At 36.5% G+C, this 19,174-nt stretch overlaps 1 protein-coding gene across 11 annotated transcripts in view; it reads left to right on the top strand.

Moving 5' to 3' along the window:
* The window catches only part of RAD54B (RAD54 homolog B), a 107,591-nt gene that overhangs the window by 81,721 nt on the left and 6,696 nt on the right, over positions 1–19,174 (top strand). For 7 of the 11 annotated variants that reach the window (XM_073999092.1, XM_073999091.1, XM_005563711.3 and 4 more), the window contains 5 exons: positions 3,330–3,502; positions 9,844–10,105; positions 11,616–11,682; positions 11,871–12,068; positions 17,197–17,606. In XM_073999092.1, coding sequence (XP_073855193.1) covers positions 3,330–3,502; positions 9,844–10,105; positions 11,616–11,682; positions 11,871–12,068; positions 17,197–17,414 — 918 coding nt within the window. In that variant the 3' untranslated portion in view covers positions 17,415–17,606. Of the gene's footprint in view, positions 1–3,329; positions 3,503–9,843; positions 10,106–11,615; positions 11,683–11,870; positions 12,069–17,196; positions 17,607–19,174 lie in introns of those variants that run through there. The other 4 variants (XM_045398506.2, XR_012416528.1, XM_065519449.1 and 1 more) reach the window with 4 other exon arrangements.

Below are 19,174 nucleotides of genomic sequence, written 5' to 3'. Positions count from 1 at the left end.
TATTATTACCATCCCCATTTTTTTGGTGGGGAAATAGAGGCTCAGAGATAGATATGTATAATCTTATTCTAGAGAAACTTGATGCTATTTATTTATTTATTTATCGAGATGAAGTCTTGTTCTTGTCCCCCAGGCTAGAGTGCAATGGCACGATCTCAGCTCACTGCAACCTCCACCTCCCGCATTCAAGCGATTCTCCTGCCTCAACCTCCCAAGCAGCTGGGATTACTGGCGCCTGCCACCACGCCTGGCTAATTTTTGTATTTTTGGTAGAGACGGGGTTTCACCATGTTGGCCAGGCTGGTCTCGAACTCCTGACCTCAGATGATCCGCCTACCTCGGCCTCCCAAAGTGCTGGGATTACAGGTGTGAGCCACTGCGCCCAGCCACCACTTTAAAAAAAACTAATTCTATATACAGTGATAAAAATTAAACGATTTGGGCATGAAGCCCAGTAAAAATAGCCAAAAATTTCTTCATTAAAAGGAAGACCTTATAATGGCTCAGAATATACCAGTTAATTTAGAATATGTTTGTACATTCTTGAAGAAAGCAGCAGGGGGCTCTGAGTGTTTCTCCATTGTTGCCATGCAGTCACTAATAATAGGCATAGGATACTTCAAATAGGGTACATAATTTATAGTCTGACATTTATTCAGAAAAGCCTTTTCTCTAACTTCATAGCAAATAAGAATTGATATAAAAGGGCAGAAATGAGCCTTCTACATGTATAAGTAACCTTTAAGCAATGGCTTGTAAGTGTTTCTATTGAAACTAGATTGTTTCCCTAGTTCAATTAAGATGTTAGGTCTTTCTTTAGGAAATGTGAGTGGAGCATAACCAGTAACAATATCATAACTCATAACCGAAGTGTATTGGGTTACATGGAGTCAGAAGAGACAGTGTCCTGATTAGCTTGATATGAGAAGTTGAACTGGTAAATCTCTATGATGGAGATGCTGCATCAGGCTGTCACAGTATAAAGATATTATCTATTAGTCAATTATTAGTTAGTAGTACATATTATAATATCCTGGGAAGCTCTTAAATTACATTAGTCCAGGCCTCAACACATATGGATTAATTCAGTTTTGTTTGAGAGTAGGACCCAGGCATGAGCATTTAAAAAAAAGCCTTCTCAAGTCATTCTAATACGTGTTCTTTGTTAAGAACTTGTGCATTAAGATCGCCCATCTTGGCCAGGGCAGTGGCTCACGCCTGTAATCCCAGCACTTTGAGAGGCTGAGGCGGAAGGATGCACTTGAGGCCGAGAGTTCGAGACCAGTCTGGGCAACACTGTGAGGCCCTGTCTCTTTAAAAAAAAAAAAGATCACCCATCTTCCTGTACTCTGATTTAATATTCACCAGGCACCTTCTGTTAGCGATTTGACTTTCCCTGGGGACATTCTTTCATAGGACAGAATGCATGTGCATAGACTAATTGGTCTAAATAGGCAGGTCTCATAGGTCAATAAATTTTCTTTCTGACTTATTCAGTCTCTTAATTTGGTTAATATGAATAATTTCCCTACAGTTTAACCATATTCAAGTTTCTGAAGATGAAAAACTGTGTACTAGACCCTGGGCCTGTGGTCCTTTGATGATCTTTCCAAGTTGTAGGCAGAGCTAACCTAAAGCAACCAGCAACTACTTCTTTCTCCTCATATGTCCCAGTGATAGAAATATTTTAAAGTTCCTAGTATTTTTAATCAAATGACTACACCTAAATATTGCTGTATTTTGACAGTAAGCCAAATTAAAATTAGTACTCTGTGCCCAGCATTTTTATACATTTCACATAGGATTCACTGCCTTTAAGGTGTTTCTAGTATTACTAAAGAGGGGTTGCAACACACAGGAAAACATTTGTGAAGTATAAAAAAGTCATTTGATCTTGAACAACCCTGGGATTAGGGGTGCTGACCCCTGTGTGCACTGTTGAAAATCCCTTTATAACTTGTATGACTTTTGACTCCCCCAAAACTGAACTACGAATAGCCTACTGTTGACCAGAAGCCTTACCAGTAACATAAAGTCAGTTCACACATATTTTGTATATTATATACTGTATTTTTACACTAAAGTAAGCTATAAAAAGAAAATGTTATTAAGAAAATCATGAAGAAGAGACAATATATTATTCAATGAATGGAAGTAGATCCTCACAAAGCTCTTCACATTGAGTAGGCTAAGAGGAGAGGAGGTAGAAGAGGGGTTGGCCTTGCTGTCTCAGGGGTGGTAGCAGAGATGGGAGAAAATCTGCATATAAGTAGACTTGCGTAGTTCAAACCCATGTGTTCAAGGGTCAACTGCATATCATTAACTGCTCAATTAGATAAGGTCAAAGCTGAAGTGTACTGTGTAACCTTAAAGGTTAAAACTCAGTGCAAACAAAGGCTATGAATAATCAGGTAGAATTTGCACTGGGTCTTTATTTAGGATTTATAGGATTGGGATAATTGAGCAGCAATTTATAGGATTGGAATAATTGAGCAGCAAAATGAAAAGTATTCCAGACAAGGGGTATAGGTTGAACAAAGTTTCAGAAACAGTGATAAATCTGGTAAATATGGGAGAGAGTTAAGAGACCTGCCAATCCTAGGAATTTAACCGAAAAAGTGATTTAATCATTAATATCTCTGATCTCTAGTTATATGATCACATATCAGCTAGGCAGTTTTGGAGGGGGAATTTCAGAGGTGCTGATAATCACCTTGGAATAAATTTATTCTACAACTACTGGTGAAATAAACAAAAAGTATTGTTATAAGTAAGAATAAATTTCTCTGTTAATTTATTGGTGAACTTCTTCCTTCTTACAGAAGAAACTGGTAAGGTTAAGTAAACAATCATGCTTGTTTTTGGATATAAAGGTGTTGTATGAAGCCCACGATTCAGGAGAGAATACTAATAAGGAGGGAAGGAGAGAGAGGAAAAGAGGAAAAGAGAAAAAGATTTATCAAAGATGCAAAATGTTAGCGTTTGGAGAGAATGGATTTTGTATCACCATTTGCCCTTTATTTCCCTCTCCTTTCTTTGTCTGCTCCTACTTCCTGTAGTTACATGTGGGAAATATTAATACTACACTTGCAGGGTGAAGGTAGCAGGCATCATGAGATTGCGTTAGAACTGCTCTGTAACTAACTCAGTAGAATGCATGTTACTTTTTTCAAAAATGATCAAATCATGACCTATAAAGATTTCCTAATAGTTTCTTGGACTTTTCAGATAGCTGTTCTTCACCTTTTTCCCTCTATAATTTTAGCGTTTTCCCCTCCTAATTAAAAAAACAAACATGAGCCAGCATTAATAATCGTCATTTTGAATAGGAAAAAGAATGCTCAACTTGTGATAAAAATGAAGAAAAGAGTCTATACAAAGGCTTGCTAAGTGTGTTTCCTGCTGACTATAACCCTCTCCTGTTTACTGAAAAGGAGTCAGGAAAACTACAGGTGCTGTCCAAGCTCTTAGCGGTTATCCACGAACTTCGACCTACTGAAAAGTAAGATCAATTTAACAAACTTATAAGTGCTCATAGAGTTTTAGTTTGCACTATGTCTTTACTTCCTACTTCCCTTTTAAAATAAGAAAACATAAAAAATAAGTTGTTTTCTTCTTTGGGAATATGGTTAGCTTCTAGTATTTCGTAAACTTGTAATTAACAATGTGTCTATAAGTTTTAAGAAAAACTAAACATATGTAGTTTAAAAACCTAGTGATATTTTCCGATATGTAATGCTTGTTTCTCAATTTTCTTCAGAATCCTTTCTTCTTTTACTGTTTCTTAAATATTGATACACCTTAGGATTTTCTCTTTAACTTTCTCACTCTTAACCTATTTCCTGAGTGCTCTACTCCCTGTACTTTCAACTATTGCACACACACATACACACGACTATCCCATGTGGTCCTCTGTGTGTGTGTGTGTGTGTATTTTTTTTAGAATGACTATATATTTTATATCTTCTTGTATACCAAATGCATATAATATTGAAGGAAATTTATATCACTTCAGTCCTCTCTTCTAATTTCTACATCTTTATTTTTAAGTGTTGAATGGACATCTAAATCTATCTTGATGTCCTATAGTACTTCACACTTCCCATGTCCAAACCATGTGACAAAACCATCATTATTGCAAGCCTGATCTTGTCCCATTATTCCTTGGTACCATAATGCAAACAAAAACCCTGGAAATTATTATAAACTCACTTTTCTTCTTCATTTATCCCACAATGTCAGTCACTAAATTCTGTTGATTTTATTTTTTTAATTTAAAGAATCCATCCTCATTTTTCTGGTACCAAGATTTTTGTTTTGATTCTTAAAATTACTGATTTGGGTTACGATAGTCTCTTATAAGCTACTTCCTGTTACTCTCAGCCCCCTGACATACTCAACATTGCCCTGAATTGTATTTCTAAAATATAAATATAAACATGTCACTCCTTTTCTTAAAAGATCATTTGAAGACTCCCACTTGTCTTCCAGAAATTTCTAAATTCTTTACCACATTAGGCAAGACTCTTCATGATATGGTTAATGCCTCCTTTTCCAGCCTCATCTCTCATCACTCCTTCACACGTACCATGTGGTCCAGTCATACCAAACACCCTGCAGAACCTGTGAGTTTGCCCACTTCTGCTCTGCTCTTACATGTTGCAGGTTTCTGTGTCTAGCTTACCTCTGCTTCTCATTCTTCTGGCCAACTTTTTCTCCTTCTTAAGACTCAGTTCAACAGACCAAGTGCGATTGCTTATACCTATAATCCCAGCACTTTGGGAGGCTAACGTGGGAGGATTGCTCGAGGCCAGGCATTGGAGGCCTGCCTGGGTGACAGAGTGAGACCCCTTTTCTACAAAACAATAACAACAACAACAACAACAACAACAACAAGACTCAGCTCACATGCTTTCTCCTGTCTCAGATTTAGATTCCCCTCCTCTGTACTCTCATAGCATGCTGTACCTACCTCTAATGGAGCTCTTCTCACATGTTTTATTAGATAATATTTGATATGTGCAAAAGGACATGTGAGATGTATATATGCAGATTGTGACCCAGTTTAAGAGTGCAAACTTTCACTTCAGCTTCTATTTATATCTTTTTATTATCTTATTATTATTTTTTTAACTGGATTTTTTTTTTCTCTTCTCTGAAGGGTGGGCGGGATAGTTGGTTGTTATTGGACAAAGGATAATGAGTGAAAAGAGTTTTAGAGGAAATGAGAAGAGATACAGTTTGAATATAGGTGTGAGAATGTATCTTTGAAGATGTCATAGGGGAAAGTTCCCTCTTGTGGCAAGAAGGAAGAAAGGAATAAAGAAAAATATAATGATTAAGAAAAATAAAAATAATATTCAGGGATTGAAGTTGGGGTGGTATTTTCTCTTTATCTTGAGACAGGGTCTCACTCTGGGGCACAGGCTGGAGTGCAGTGGTGCGATCTTGGCCCACTGCAGCCTTGACCTCCCAGGCCCAAGCGATCCTCCCACCTCAGCTTCCCAAATAGCTGGGATTACAGGAATGTGCTATCACTCCCTGCTAATTTTTGTATTTTTGTAGAGATGGGGTCACCATGTTGCCCAGGCTGGTCTCTTAACTCCTGAGCTCAAGCAATCTGCCTACCTCGGCCTCCCAAAGTGTTGGGATTATAGGTGTGATGGTCATTTTGACTCCTTGTGGGTCCCTAAGAAACTTAAATCCTACCATGTTTCATTGGAGGAGAAGCTACACTTTCATAAGTGGCATAGGCTGGATCTTTGTTCTGTTGCTTCACGTTATCTGAAGAGATGGCCCTTTCTTTAAAAAAAATTGTGGTAAAAGAGACTTAACATAGACTTACCATCTTAACCATTTTTGTATGTATAATTCTGTAGTGTTAAGTACATTCACATTCTGGTGCAACCAATGTTCAGAACTCTTTGCATCTTGCAAACAAAACTGAAATGCTGTATCTGTTAAATACCAACTCCTTACTTTCCCCTCCCTTAACACCTGAACTACCCTTCTACTCTCTGACTCTGACTGTTCTAGATACCTCATGTAAGTGGATTCATATAGTTTTTTTTCTTTATGTTACTGACCAATTTCACTTAATATAATGTCCTCCAGGTGTATCCATGTTGTAGCATGTGTCAGAATTTCCTTTTTAAGGCTAAACAATGTCCCATTGTGTGTATATACCACGTTTTGTTTATCCATTCATCTATTGATGAACACTTGGGTTGTTTCCACTTTTTGGTTGTTGTGAATAATGTTGCTGTGAACATGGGTGTACAAATAACTTTTCAAAACCCCATTTTAAATTCTTTTAGGTATAAATCCAGAAGTGGAATTGTTGGGTCATATGGTAATTCTATTTTTAATATTTGGAAGTACTGCCATACTGTTTTTCATAGTGGACTGCACCATTTTCATTTCCACTAACAGTGCACAGGGTTCAAATTTCTCTATCTCCTTACCATCTTTGCTACTTTCTATTTTTTTGATAATAGTCATCCTAGTGGGTGGGAGGTGGTATATCATTGTTGTTTTGATTTGCGTTTCTCTAATGATTAGTGATATTGAGCGTCTTTTAATGTGCTTTTTGGCCATCTTATCCTTGGGAATCCCCATCTTATCCTCGGGAATACATTCCAAGACCCGGAAGGCATACCTGAAACCACAGATACTACCAAGCCCTATATGGATTGTTTTTTCATGTACATACATACCAGTGATAAAGTTATAAATTAGGCACAGTAAGAGATTAACAACAATAATAATAAAATAGAACAATCATAACAGTATACTGCAGTGAAAGTTATGTGAATGTGCATTCTCTCTTTCTCTCAAAATACCTTACTGTGTGTAATATTTTTGAACCAAGGTTGACTGCAGTTAACTGAAACAGTGGAAAGCAGATCTGCAGATAACAGGGTACCACTGTGGTCTCTAGGTGCCTCTGTATTTTCTTTGTCTTTCCTCTGTGAGTCCTCTGTCTTCCTGCTACAATTTGAACTGATCTCTAATATTGCTACACAGCTGTCATCCTGGACTTATTTATTTATTTGAGATGGAGTCTTGCTCTGTTGCCCAGGCTGTAGTGCAGTGGCGCAATGTCAGCTCACTGCAAGCTCCGCCTTCGGGTTCATGCCATTCTCCTGCCTCAGCCTCCTGAGTAGCTGGGACTACAGGCACCCGCCACCACACCCGGCTAATTTTTTGTATTTTTAGTTGAGACAGGATTTCACCATGTTAGCCAGGATGGTCTCCTGACCTTGGAGTGCAGTGGCGTGATCTCGGCTTACTCCAACCTCTGCTTCCTGGGTTCAAGTGATTCTCGTGCTTCGGCCTCCCGAGTAGTTGGGATTACAGGCAGATGCCACCACACCTGGCTAATTTTTTTTATTTTTAGTAGAGATGGGGTTTCACCATGTTGCCCAGGCTGGTCTCAAACTCCTGACCTCAGGTGATCCACCCACCTCAGCCTCCCAAAGTGCTGGGATTACAGGCGTGAGCCACCACGCCCGGCATCCTGGGACTTTTAAAAAGCCATCACCTATGCATTAGTCCGTTTTCACACTGCTATAAAGAAATACCTGAGACTGGGTAATTTATAAAGGAAAGAGGTTTAATTGACTCACAGTTCCATATGGCTGGGGAGGCCTCACGAAACTTAATAATCATGGCAGAAGGCAAAGAGAAAGCAAAGACCTTCGTCACAGACTGGCAGGAAAGAGAGAGCTAGCAAGAGCAGGGAAAACTGCCTTATAAAACCATCAGCTCTGGTGAGAACTCACTCGCTATCACGAGAACAGCATGGGGGAAACTGCCCCCATGATTTAGTCACCTCCCACCTGGTCCCTCGCTGAACTCATGGGGATTACGGAGATTATAATTCAAGATGAGATTTGGGTGGAGACACAGAGCCAAATCATATTAACTTATAAATTCACTTTTTTCCTCTTCTGTGTTGGTTTTCTATTTTCTGAATTTCACATTTTGCTGGAGCACATCTCACAGTAGTTTCCTAAGAAAGAAAGATGGAAGATTAATCTTTTTGACTTCTTGCACATCTGAAACTGTCTTTATTCTACCCTAGCACTTGACTGACAACTTCCCTTGTCATAAACTTCTAGATCAAAATAGTATTCCCTTAGAATTTTGAAGACATTGCTATACATGTTGTCTTCTAGTTTTTAGAGTTGCTTTTGAGAATTCTGATGATTTTCAAATTTCGATTCTTTTACATATGACCTATTTTTCTTCATCAAACATTGAGCAACTTTTATTCATTCTTCATACTTTGAGTTATAATCTTGATATGCCTTAATATGAGTCTTCATTTTATTAATTGAGCTGGGAACTTTTTAGTAGGTCCTTTTTATCTGAAGGCTCCATGTCTAGGAAGTATCCTTTCTCTCTCTTAAAAGAATTTCGTGTTTTCTTTGGAATTCCTGTCAGTCAGATATTGAACCTCATGAGTTGATTCTCTAATTCTTTTTTTCTCTCCTACTGGTCATCACTTTTTCTTCTTAATGTATTTCCTGGCAAACTCTCATATTATTATCTTAAAGCTCTCGTGTTAAAACTTTATTTTGTCTATCATTTTACATTTCTAAGATATTTTTCTAATTCTTGATTGTTCCTTTTGAAAAATTGCATCCTCTTCCATTGAACGATAGATAGCTCTTGTTTGAGGACATTAATTATTTTCAGAGAGTTATCTTCTGTTTTTTTCATTGTTCTGTTTAATTCAGGTGTCTTGTTTATTTTGATTTTTCCTTTTCATGTTGAAGCTCACTTCAAATAGCTGATGTTCCTTGGTGTCCACAGTTAACAGTGAAGCAGTAAAACATTAATTGAACACTGTGTGGATAGGCAGGGCTCGTTGACTAATAACCATCATTGGGTAATCAGGCAGCAAGCTGGCTTTTTAATTTGGGGACTCCCTATCTGTGGATCTTTTCTGTGGAATCATTTAAGTATTTCCATAGATGAATCCTTTAGTAATGTCTTCCTTGGACTGGCATGTGGGGTGCCTGGCTGTTGGTATTCTGAGAGTCGACAGGAAAAGGGTAGAGGGATCTTATTCAGTATCTAGTCTTTCATTAACACATTTTGTTGTTGTTGTTGTTGTTGTTGTTAAAGACAGGGTCTTGCTCTATTGTCCAGGCTGGACTGAAACTCTTGGATTCAAGTGATCTTCCTGTTTTAGCCTCCTGAGCAGCAGGGGCTACGGGCATAAGCCACTACATTGGCTCTCCTGCCTTCTACAGTCAGTTCCCTGGTCTAAGTTTCTTTGGTTTATTTTCTCCAGATAATAAATACTTTATTTGAGAAAGAAAAGTCAACTGATCACATAGGAGCAGGGCCTGGGTTCTATGTACCAATGTTTTAATAGTTCAGTCTAAACTCCTTCCTTCTAAGGTACCTTGGCAAGATTCTGTGGTGCAAATGAACTTTCATTTGTTTCTTATTGGAATCTCCCTCTTTGGGCATGTAGGCATCACCTGTATACTCCTAAGCAGGTGACTGCTTCATTATGCTTTTTGTTTTCAAATATCTTCAGAGTTAGTTTCTGTTCATTTTTGTATTTTACTCATTCTCTTGCAGTTTTTAGAGTGAACCTCAGAGAGATGAAGAAGGCAGAAAGGTCTTTGCCACACTATCTTAAAACTGGAAGTTTAGATATTGACTTTAAATGGAATATGCAGGAGTACCTGTGTTTTAATTGTACTAGGTCATTGTTGCATGTTCTCTCAATGTCAGTGATAATATTGTGGTATTTTCTTTCAACTAAGAATATCTAATGCTGCCTTTAAATTTATCTAAAGAATTTTTCTTTTTGATTGACAGGGTGGTGTTGGTATCCAACTATACACAAACCTTGAATATTTTACAAGAAGTATGTAAGCGTCATGGATATGCTTATACAAGACTTGATGGACAAACACCAATCTCTCAAAGGCAGCAGATTGTTGATGGCTTTAATAGTCAACACTCTTCTGTTTTTATTTTTTTGTTAAGTTCAAAAGCTGGTGGTGTAGGACTTAACCTTATTGGAGGATCTCACTTAATTCTCTATGACATTGATTGGAATCCAGCCACTGATATTCAGGTAGGAATATTTATGCATTAAATAGATATTATTGAATGCCTGAGGATACAATGCCTATTGAGGATACAAAGATGATGATGATATATAATAACCACTATATAAAGAGCCCTTATTTTGTATGAGGCACTCTGCTAAGTGCTTTCCATCTATTTAATCTTCCTAACAAGCCTACAAGGATGGATATTAGTAGTCCCATTTTACAGATGAAGATATGGAAGCTTATTCTAGATCCCACAGCTTGTAAGATGCAGAGCCAGGATTCAGACCTAAACCTGTATGCCTCCAGGTTCTAGTTTACTGCAGAGTTGGGCCTTTAGGATGTTCGTGACCATCAGGTGAAGACAATAAATGTTATGGATGCTATGATTAGTGTTTATGCAGGCTACAGTGAGGGTATAAAAGTGACGTATTTAGGAAAATATTTGAGAAGCCTTTGGTTTTCTTTAGAGTACAGACCATCTTTTTGTACCTTGAGTTTTCTACCTGTAGGTTTGCACCTCAGTCGATATGTGCATTAGGGGATCCCAAGACAACCCTCAGGTTTAATGATTCACTAGAAGGACTCAACTGAGAAAAGCAGCTATACTCACAGTTATGTTACGTTATAGTAAGCGATACTCAAATCGGTAAGGAAAAGATACTGAGTCCAGGGCAGAGTCCAAGAGAGACCAGGCACAAGCTTCCAGTTGTTTTCTCCCAGTGGAGTTTTATGGACAACACTTAATTCTGTCAGCATGGGTGAGTGTCAGTGCATATAGAATATTGTCAACCAGGGAAGTTCACCCAAGTCTTGGTGTCCAGAATTTTGTTTGGGATTAGTCCTGTAGACATGGAACACCTGCATGACTGACCTTAGTTAATCAGTCTTTAGCCTCCAGAAATCGAACTACATGGCCTAAGGCCCAACCATATCACATTGCTAGCATAAACTATCTAGTGTGGCCCAAGGCTTCCGGTAAACAGACACTCATATCAGACAGGACATTCCAAAGGCCTAGAGATGATCTCTTAGAAGTTGGTTGAAGGCCAGATTTTTATTTGAAATGTGCAGAGTTTGAACATCAACACTTTATTGCACAGTATCATTGATAAATCTTTAAACCACAGGAATCCACCTAGAGCCTTAGCTGATTACTTGTATCCTAGGTACTTTTCAGGGGCAAATCTTTAGCTATTTGGACTGAGAATGAACCACCAAGCCCATGCTACACTTGGTTCTTTCCATTCTTGCTGTCCATACTCACTGTCCCATTGATGAAGATATATTCTCTCACTGTTGCATGATACCCCTGTAGTTATTTTACAGTATCATAGTAAGTGTTCACTCATCCCTTTCTTTCTGCTAAGAAAAAGCTATGAAGTAGGGCATACTTGGCACACCTGGGATGTTTTTTGAAGCTATATGTAAAATACAGAATTCCTTATTTAAAACATATTTCTGCAAATTGCATATGTGGAAAGGGCCATCAGTTTCTACTGTACTCTCAGAATTCTCACCTATTTTCTATAGGCAATGTCTAGAGTATGGAGAGACGGTCAGAAATATCCTGTACATATTTACAGACTCCTCACCACAGGTAACAACCCTTCAGTGTGACAAAAAATGTATACCCTTTGAATAATTAAAATTATTTTTTGTTAGCCTGTGCTTCAGTGTCAGGAATATATTCTTATTTTGTTAACTAGTATGTTAATAAACATTTTACCCAACAAAAACAATGAACATAAAGATCTGAAGGAAATCTGATGAATGTTTTCTCTTTAGGTACAATAGAAGAAAAGATCTATCAAAGGCAGATCAGTAAGCAAGGTCTTTGTGGGGCAGTTGTCGACCTCACCAAGACATCTGAACATATTCAGTTTTCAGTAGAAGAACTTAAAAATTTGTTCACATTACATGAAAGTTCAGATTGTGTTACTCATGACCTGCTTGACTGTGAGTGTACAGGAGAAGTTCATACAGGTTAGTTATATTTTAATTCTGTAACTATGTAGTAAAGTTAATTTATTTCTCATTAGCAGTTGAAAATATTTAAAGAATAACTTTATAATATTTACCATTTGCATATGTTAGTTTTATTTTTTTCTCAGCTCATAGGGCAGCTGCCAGATAGAGATATTTGTGAAAATATTCAGTAGAACCTTAGTCTCTCAATTTTAGCTTTTTTATTTCTGACTCACTTGTGAAAAATTGAACTTATTTAGGAAAATCTTTCAAATCCTGATGTAATGGCTTTGGAGTTAGAATTTTTTTTTTTTTCGAGACAAGGTCTGGCTCTGTTGCTCTGTCACCCAGGCTGGAGTACTGTGGCGCAATCATGGCTCACTGCAACGTCCGCCTCCTGGGTTCAAGCAATCTTCCAGCTTCAGTCTCCTGAGTAGCTGGGACTACAAGTGTACACCACCACACGTGGCTAATTTTTGTATTTTTTGTAGAGACAAGATTTCTTCATGTTGCTCACACTAGTCTCGAACTCCTGGGCTCCAGCAATCTGCCCACCTCAGCCTCTCAAAGTGCTGGGATTACAGGTGTGAGCCACCGCTTCCAGCCAGAAAAATGGTTTTAATCCCTAATTCTCTTCCACAAAAAAAAATACACTTGACAGAATAATCTTGTTGTTTATGTTGTACAGAATTTATTCATAATGGGGTCATATTTTCTGAGGCACTCAGAAGCATGGGCCACTGTACTTCTCAGTACTTCATGTAACTGCTAGTGCTGCTTAAGTAAAGCTGAAAATTTACCCTCCAGAATAGACACCATTCAAAAAGAAACTAAATCAGGAGTAGGACTTGAGCAATCAATGTCTAGTAGTTGAAAGTTACTTGATAAATTATATTAAGATAGGTTGAAGAAGTTAGACTATATAAGACTAAGATGGAAGAATTTAGATTTTATGTAAACATAAAATATATTTTATATAGATGTTTCTTTTTTATGTAAATGTTTCTTTATATAAATGTTTCTCTTTAGGTATAATAGAAGCTTATTAGTTTATTAGTTATTTGTCATATAAATTATATATGATTATATTTATTAGTTATGTGTCATATTTATATATAAATATATAACTAATAACTAAATATAATAAATATAATCATGCACAGTATATAATTATAACAATATACAATATTTATAGTAGCTAAAATATGTATATATTTTTATTTTTTAGTGGGTAGAATTTAAACTTCAGAGAAATGTTTTCAGATTTTCTCTTTCTTCATAACCATTTTGGTAATTAAAAGTATTAACACTTTATCCTCCCTATTAAATTTTTTCCTGTTTTAATAATTTCTCTTTTCCTTTTTCCTTGTATTTACTCTAATGTTCTTTTTCTAATAATTAAGGTTAATACTTAGCTTAATGATTTTTCAGTCTTCTCTTCAAAGAAGTGGATATTTAAGACTATACATTTTTCTCTAAGCTGCCCATAATTTTGATATACAGTCTTTCATTATTCATTTCTAAATATTTTGTTTTTTCATTATGATTTCTTCTTTGACTTATGAGTTATTTAAAAGTATGCTTTAAAATGTATTTTAGTTTTTGTTACCAAATTCTTGCTAATGCTCTGTAGTCAGAAATAGAATCCATGATACGGATTCTTTGGTAATTATAGAGACTTGGGGTATGGTCTAGTATGTGGTCATTTTTTGTAAATATTTCTTTTGTGCAGGGAAATCATGTATATCCTCTCAATTGCCTAGTGCAGAATTCTGTCATATTAGCCAGATTTTGTTATATAATCCATTTTTTCTTTTATAGATTTCAAAAATGACTAATTTAACTTTTGAATTGGTAATACATTTACATGACTCAATTATTTAAAAATATAAAATGTACATGGTGAAAACTCTTCCTACCACTCTACCCTTATCTCCCTAATTTTTAGCCTTCTACATCAAAAGAAACCACCACTATTAGTTTTTTTGTGTATCCTTCCAGATATATATGTATGCATATATAAGCCACTCTACATATATATTCTTGCCCAGTTTTCCTCCCAATAAATTATAGCATGTTATACGTATATTTCTGTACCTTTTTTCACTCAATAGCGTATCTTGAGATCTTTCCGTATTGTTACAGAGTTTCCTCATTCTTTTTTTTCCTCAGCTATATAATCTTCCAGTGTATAGATATATCATAATTTATCTATCCCCCACTATATTAGTCTGTTTTCACACTGCTGATAAAGACATGCCTGAGACTGGGCAGTTTACAAAAAAAAAGAGGTTTAATTGGACTCACAGTTCCACATAGCTGGGGAGGCCTCACAATCATGGCAGAAGGCAAGGAGGAGCAAGTCACATCTTACATGGATGGTGGCAGGCAAAAAGAGAGCTTGTGCAGGGCAACTCCCATTTTTAAAACCTTCAGATCTTATGAGACCCATTCATTATCACAAGAACAGCACAGGAAAGACCTGCCCCCATGATTCAATCATCTCCCACTGGGTCCCTCCCACAACACGTGGGAGTTATGGGAGCTACAAGATGAGATTTGGGTGGGGACACAGAGCCAAACCATATCATCCACAGATGTACAATTAGGTTATTTCCCATAGGTGTGTATTTTATTCATGTATCATTTTGAATATCTTCAAGTATACCTATAAGGTAAATTTTTAGTATTGCTGAGTCAGAGAATATGTACATTTGTAATTTTGATAGACACTGCCAAAATGCCCTTTGTTGGATGTTGTGTCAATTTACACACCCCCAGAAATACACTAGAATGTCTATTTTCCCATAGCCTTGCCAGGTTAGTGGATTATCAAATGCTTGTATTTTTGCCAATCTGATAGTAAGAAAATAATATATTGGTATAGTTTTAATATGCTATTCTCTTATTATGAATGAAGCTGAGCTTTTCCTAAGTTTAAGAACCATACTTCCTTTATGTGAACCATCTCTTTATATTGTTTGCCCATTTAAAACATTAACAACCTAATTTTTTGTTAGGTATATCTATTATTCAAATAAATATATTAAAATATGAAACTATGATGGTGGATTAGACAAAACTATTGTTATTTTTATAATTTTCTGCTTCATATATTTTATATCTTCCTTGTGAAATTTGTTTTTCATTATGGTTTCTCTATTTTATTGTTATGTAGTGATTGCCTTATCCCTAATGCCTTTTGTTTCATTTTGTCTTAACATATGAAACTAGCTTTCTTATCGTTGGGATTTGTCTGGTCTATTTTTTCCCATCTGTTTACCTTAAATCTGTCTATGTTCTTATATTTTAGGTATCTATTGTCAACAGCATAAAGCTGGATTTTATTTTTTGTCCAGTCTGATATTTTGTTTTAGTGAGAATATTTAGTTTGTTTGCATTTATAATTATTAAGGTATTTTTATTTATTTCTACTGTCTTTTCATTTTTTATTTTTAACAAGGGCCTAATACTGGCTCTTAGTTAGCCAGAGGTTTTTTTGGTCAGTACTTTGCAGGTGTTATTCTATTATCTTCTAATTTTTGAAGCAATCTTGTCGTCTCTTTTCTTAAAACCTCAATGATTATGAATACTGACAAGGATTTGATGATATTAAGGAATGACTTGAGGCTTTTCTTTTAGGTGTGATAAAATTTCAAAGAAGTGTTTATCTTTTAGAAATGTAGAATGAAATGTTTATTAGTGAAATGATACATGCTATATATATATTATATTTATTTGAAATTTCCCATAATTAAAAGGTTAAAAAAATAAAACCTCCAATAGCTTCCTGTTGCTCTTAGGATAGATACTAAGTTAGGGCAGTCTAAATGCTGTAACAAACTAAAAAAGCACAATGGTCTAACACAATAGAAATATGTTTCTCATTTGTGTAACAGGTCATTGTGGGCATTTAGTGGACAGCCTTTCATAAAGTAATTTTGTGATCCAGGGTTCTTCCACTTGGAGCTCTTCCATCCCTTTGGACCTTAGAGTCCTCTGCTGGGTTCCCCTGCATCTGCCAGCCAGCAATGAGAGAAGAGATAAAGTAGAAAATTGTTCAGTTTGAAGTATATTTATAGTTCAGATCTGGAAGTGACATAGCTGCATTCCATAGGCCAGACACAGTGGCAGTTTCTAACTGTAAGGGAGGCTGGGAAAGGTGACTAAGTGCCCTGGAGGAAAGAGAAATGGATTTGGTGAATAACGGCTGGCCTCTGCCATTCATGTTTTGCATAATCCAGCCCTTGAATACTTGCATCACCTTGCATTACTTAACTTCTCTTGCATTATTCTTTGCTTTTACTCTATAGGCTCTAATTGCATAGGCTCCTATCAATTGCTTGATTATGCCAATGCCCCTTCCTTTTCATAGCTTTTTAATGTGCTTATCGTGGAATGCTTTATCTTTCTTCTCCATCTAGTTCTTTCCTCCTCATCTTTCAGATCTTAATAGAACATTTCCTCAGGGTGCCCTTCACTTACCTTCCAGACCAAGTCAACTTCTCTTGTCATATGTAAGGTAGTTCCCTGTATCTTTCCTTCATACCCTTACCTCTGTTTGTAATTCAGCTCCACAGTCCCTTATCTTCAATTCTGAAATCTAGAAAGCTCAAAAGATTTTTTTTTCTTCATAAATTTGTGACAAAATTATTTGTGGCAAAACCTTACCTAAATTGATGTGAGTTTATCGATAGTTTTTATTTAACTCATTTTGTAAGACTGTGACTTGCTACAGAATGTTGATGAGTTTCATTATGGAATGCTGACCCAGACTGTTCGAATTATATTCTGAATTTGGAAACATATCTGGCCCCACAGGTTTTAGGCAAGGGATTTTGAACTTGTAATACATTTTTTTGGATGATTATTTATTTAATATATATCTCTCCCACTAGACTGTAAGGTCCTTTAAGTCAGAGACCATGCCTGTGTTTCTTCATCATTTTACCTTTACTGTTTAACTCAGTACATAGTAAATAATTTATAAATGTTTGTAAAAAGAATGAATGAATTTGTCTTAACTTGAACCATGGTGATCAAATGTAATAAATCACATAAACGAAGTATCATGAAACAAAAAAGTATTGTATTTAGTAGGATATTGGCTTGCCTAAGGATTTTCTCATTGTTTTACTTATTGCAGGTGATTCGTTGGAAAAATTCATTGTCTCTAGAGATTGTCAACTTGGTCCACATCACCAGAAATCTAACTCCCTGAAACCTCTTTCTATGTCCCAGCTGAAGCAATGGAAACATTTTTCTGGAGATCATTTAAAAATTACAGATCCTTTTCTTGAAAGAATAACAGAAAATGTGTCATTCATTTTTCAGAATATAACCACTCAAGCTACTGGCACATAATGAAAGATTACTTCATGACATTCCATTGCTCTTCTTTTGAAAATTAGTATGGTAATTAAATGTACTATTTGAAAATTAATAGAATTATTTAAATTACAATATGTGTTGCAAAATATATTACTTTTGATACAACAGTCAAAATTGAGTGGTTTAAGTTTTTGTAAATATTAAACATTTAAATGAAAAATTAAAGATGTGCTTTTATCATTGTATAATTGTTAATAATTCCTTGATTAATATGCTTTCATTAAGTATTTACTGAGAAATTGTTATGAGGAATATAAAAAGGTAAAAATACTTAGTCTCTGTCTTTGGGAAAACTAATCTGATTAGAAATATTAGATGTTTGAAACAACTGAAAAACTTGGTAAGTTTAAAATGTAGCTCAAAGGAGGAAGAGAATGAGAGGCTAGGATTGCAAATGCTAAAGATGTTGGATGTAATAGTTGCTGCAGGGCAGTTTGAGCAAGAAAAGTCAGTAGGTTAGTGCAGGAGATGAAGGGTTTGAGAACACTTTAGAGCACTAGTTCCTAGTTTGGGACCTCAGACTTAGGCAGTTTATAAAGCCATGTCCACCAAATATTGCTTATGCACTGCATAAACGTTCAAATACCATCATTTAAGGGTTATCTGGAGTAATTTTTGACATTGAAAAGAGTGTTTTTTAGCTGTGCACAGTGACTCCAGTTTGTAATCCTAGTTACTTAGTAGGTAGAGGCAGGAGGATTGCTTGGGACCAATAGTTTGAGACTAGCCTGAGCAACATAGTGAGGCTCTGTCTCTAAAAAATAAACTTAGCCAGGTATGGTGGCACATGCCTGTAGTTCCAGCTACTTGGGAGGCTGAGGCAGGAGGATTGCTTGAGCCTAGGAGTTTGAGTTTGCAGTAAACTATGATTGGATATGATCCAATATCCATCGGGTGACAGAGTGAGACCCCATCTTAAAAGAAAAAAAAAAGGGGTTTAATGTACAAAGCAAGCTTTAGAAGACTGAAGCTTGCAAAGAGAAAGGAGTTACTAATTTAATTTCCAAGTGGGGCTTCTGTAATTAGCTTTTGTTTCCATTTAGGAAAATTTCCTTTAGATGGAAAATACAGGTATACCCTGGAGATATTGCAGGTTTGGCTACAGACCACTGCAATAAAATGAATATCACAATAAAGCGAGTAACACATTTTTTTGGTTTTCCAGTGCATATGAAAGTTATGTTTATGCTATAGTCTACTAAGTATGCAACAGTATCATGTCTGAAAAATGATGTATTTTCCTTAATTTAAAAATAATTTGCTAGAAAATGCTAACGGTCATCTGAGACTTTAGTGAGTTGATGTCTTTTTTTTTGTTTTTTGAGACGGAGTCTTGCTCTGTCACCCAGGCTGGAGTGCAGTGGCACGATCTTGGCTCATTGCAACCTCTGCCTCCTGGGTTCAAGCAATTCTTCCTGCCTCAGCCTCCCAAGTAGATGGGATTACAGACATCCGCCACTATGCCCAGCTAATTTTTGTATTTTTAGTGGAGACAGGGTTTCACCCTGTTGGTTAGGCTGGTCTTGGACTCCTGACTTCAGGTGATCCACCTGCTTTGGCCTCCCAAAGTGCTGGGATTACAGGCATGAGCCACCATGCCCGGCCTGATATCTTTTTGCTGGTAGAGGGTCTTACACTGATGTCAATGACTGCTGACTGATCAGGAACCTGGTGAAGGTTGCTGAAGGCTGGGGCGGCTGTGACAATTTCTGAAAACAAGACAGCAACGTTTG

Source organism: Macaca fascicularis, chromosome 8 (assembly GCF_037993035.2).
Source record: "Macaca fascicularis isolate 582-1 chromosome 8, T2T-MFA8v1.1".
NCBI lineage: Eukaryota > Metazoa > Chordata > Mammalia > Primates > Cercopithecidae > Macaca > Macaca fascicularis.
Note: the sequence above shows the minus strand (reverse complement) of the source record. Positions and strands in the feature narration are given on the sequence as shown.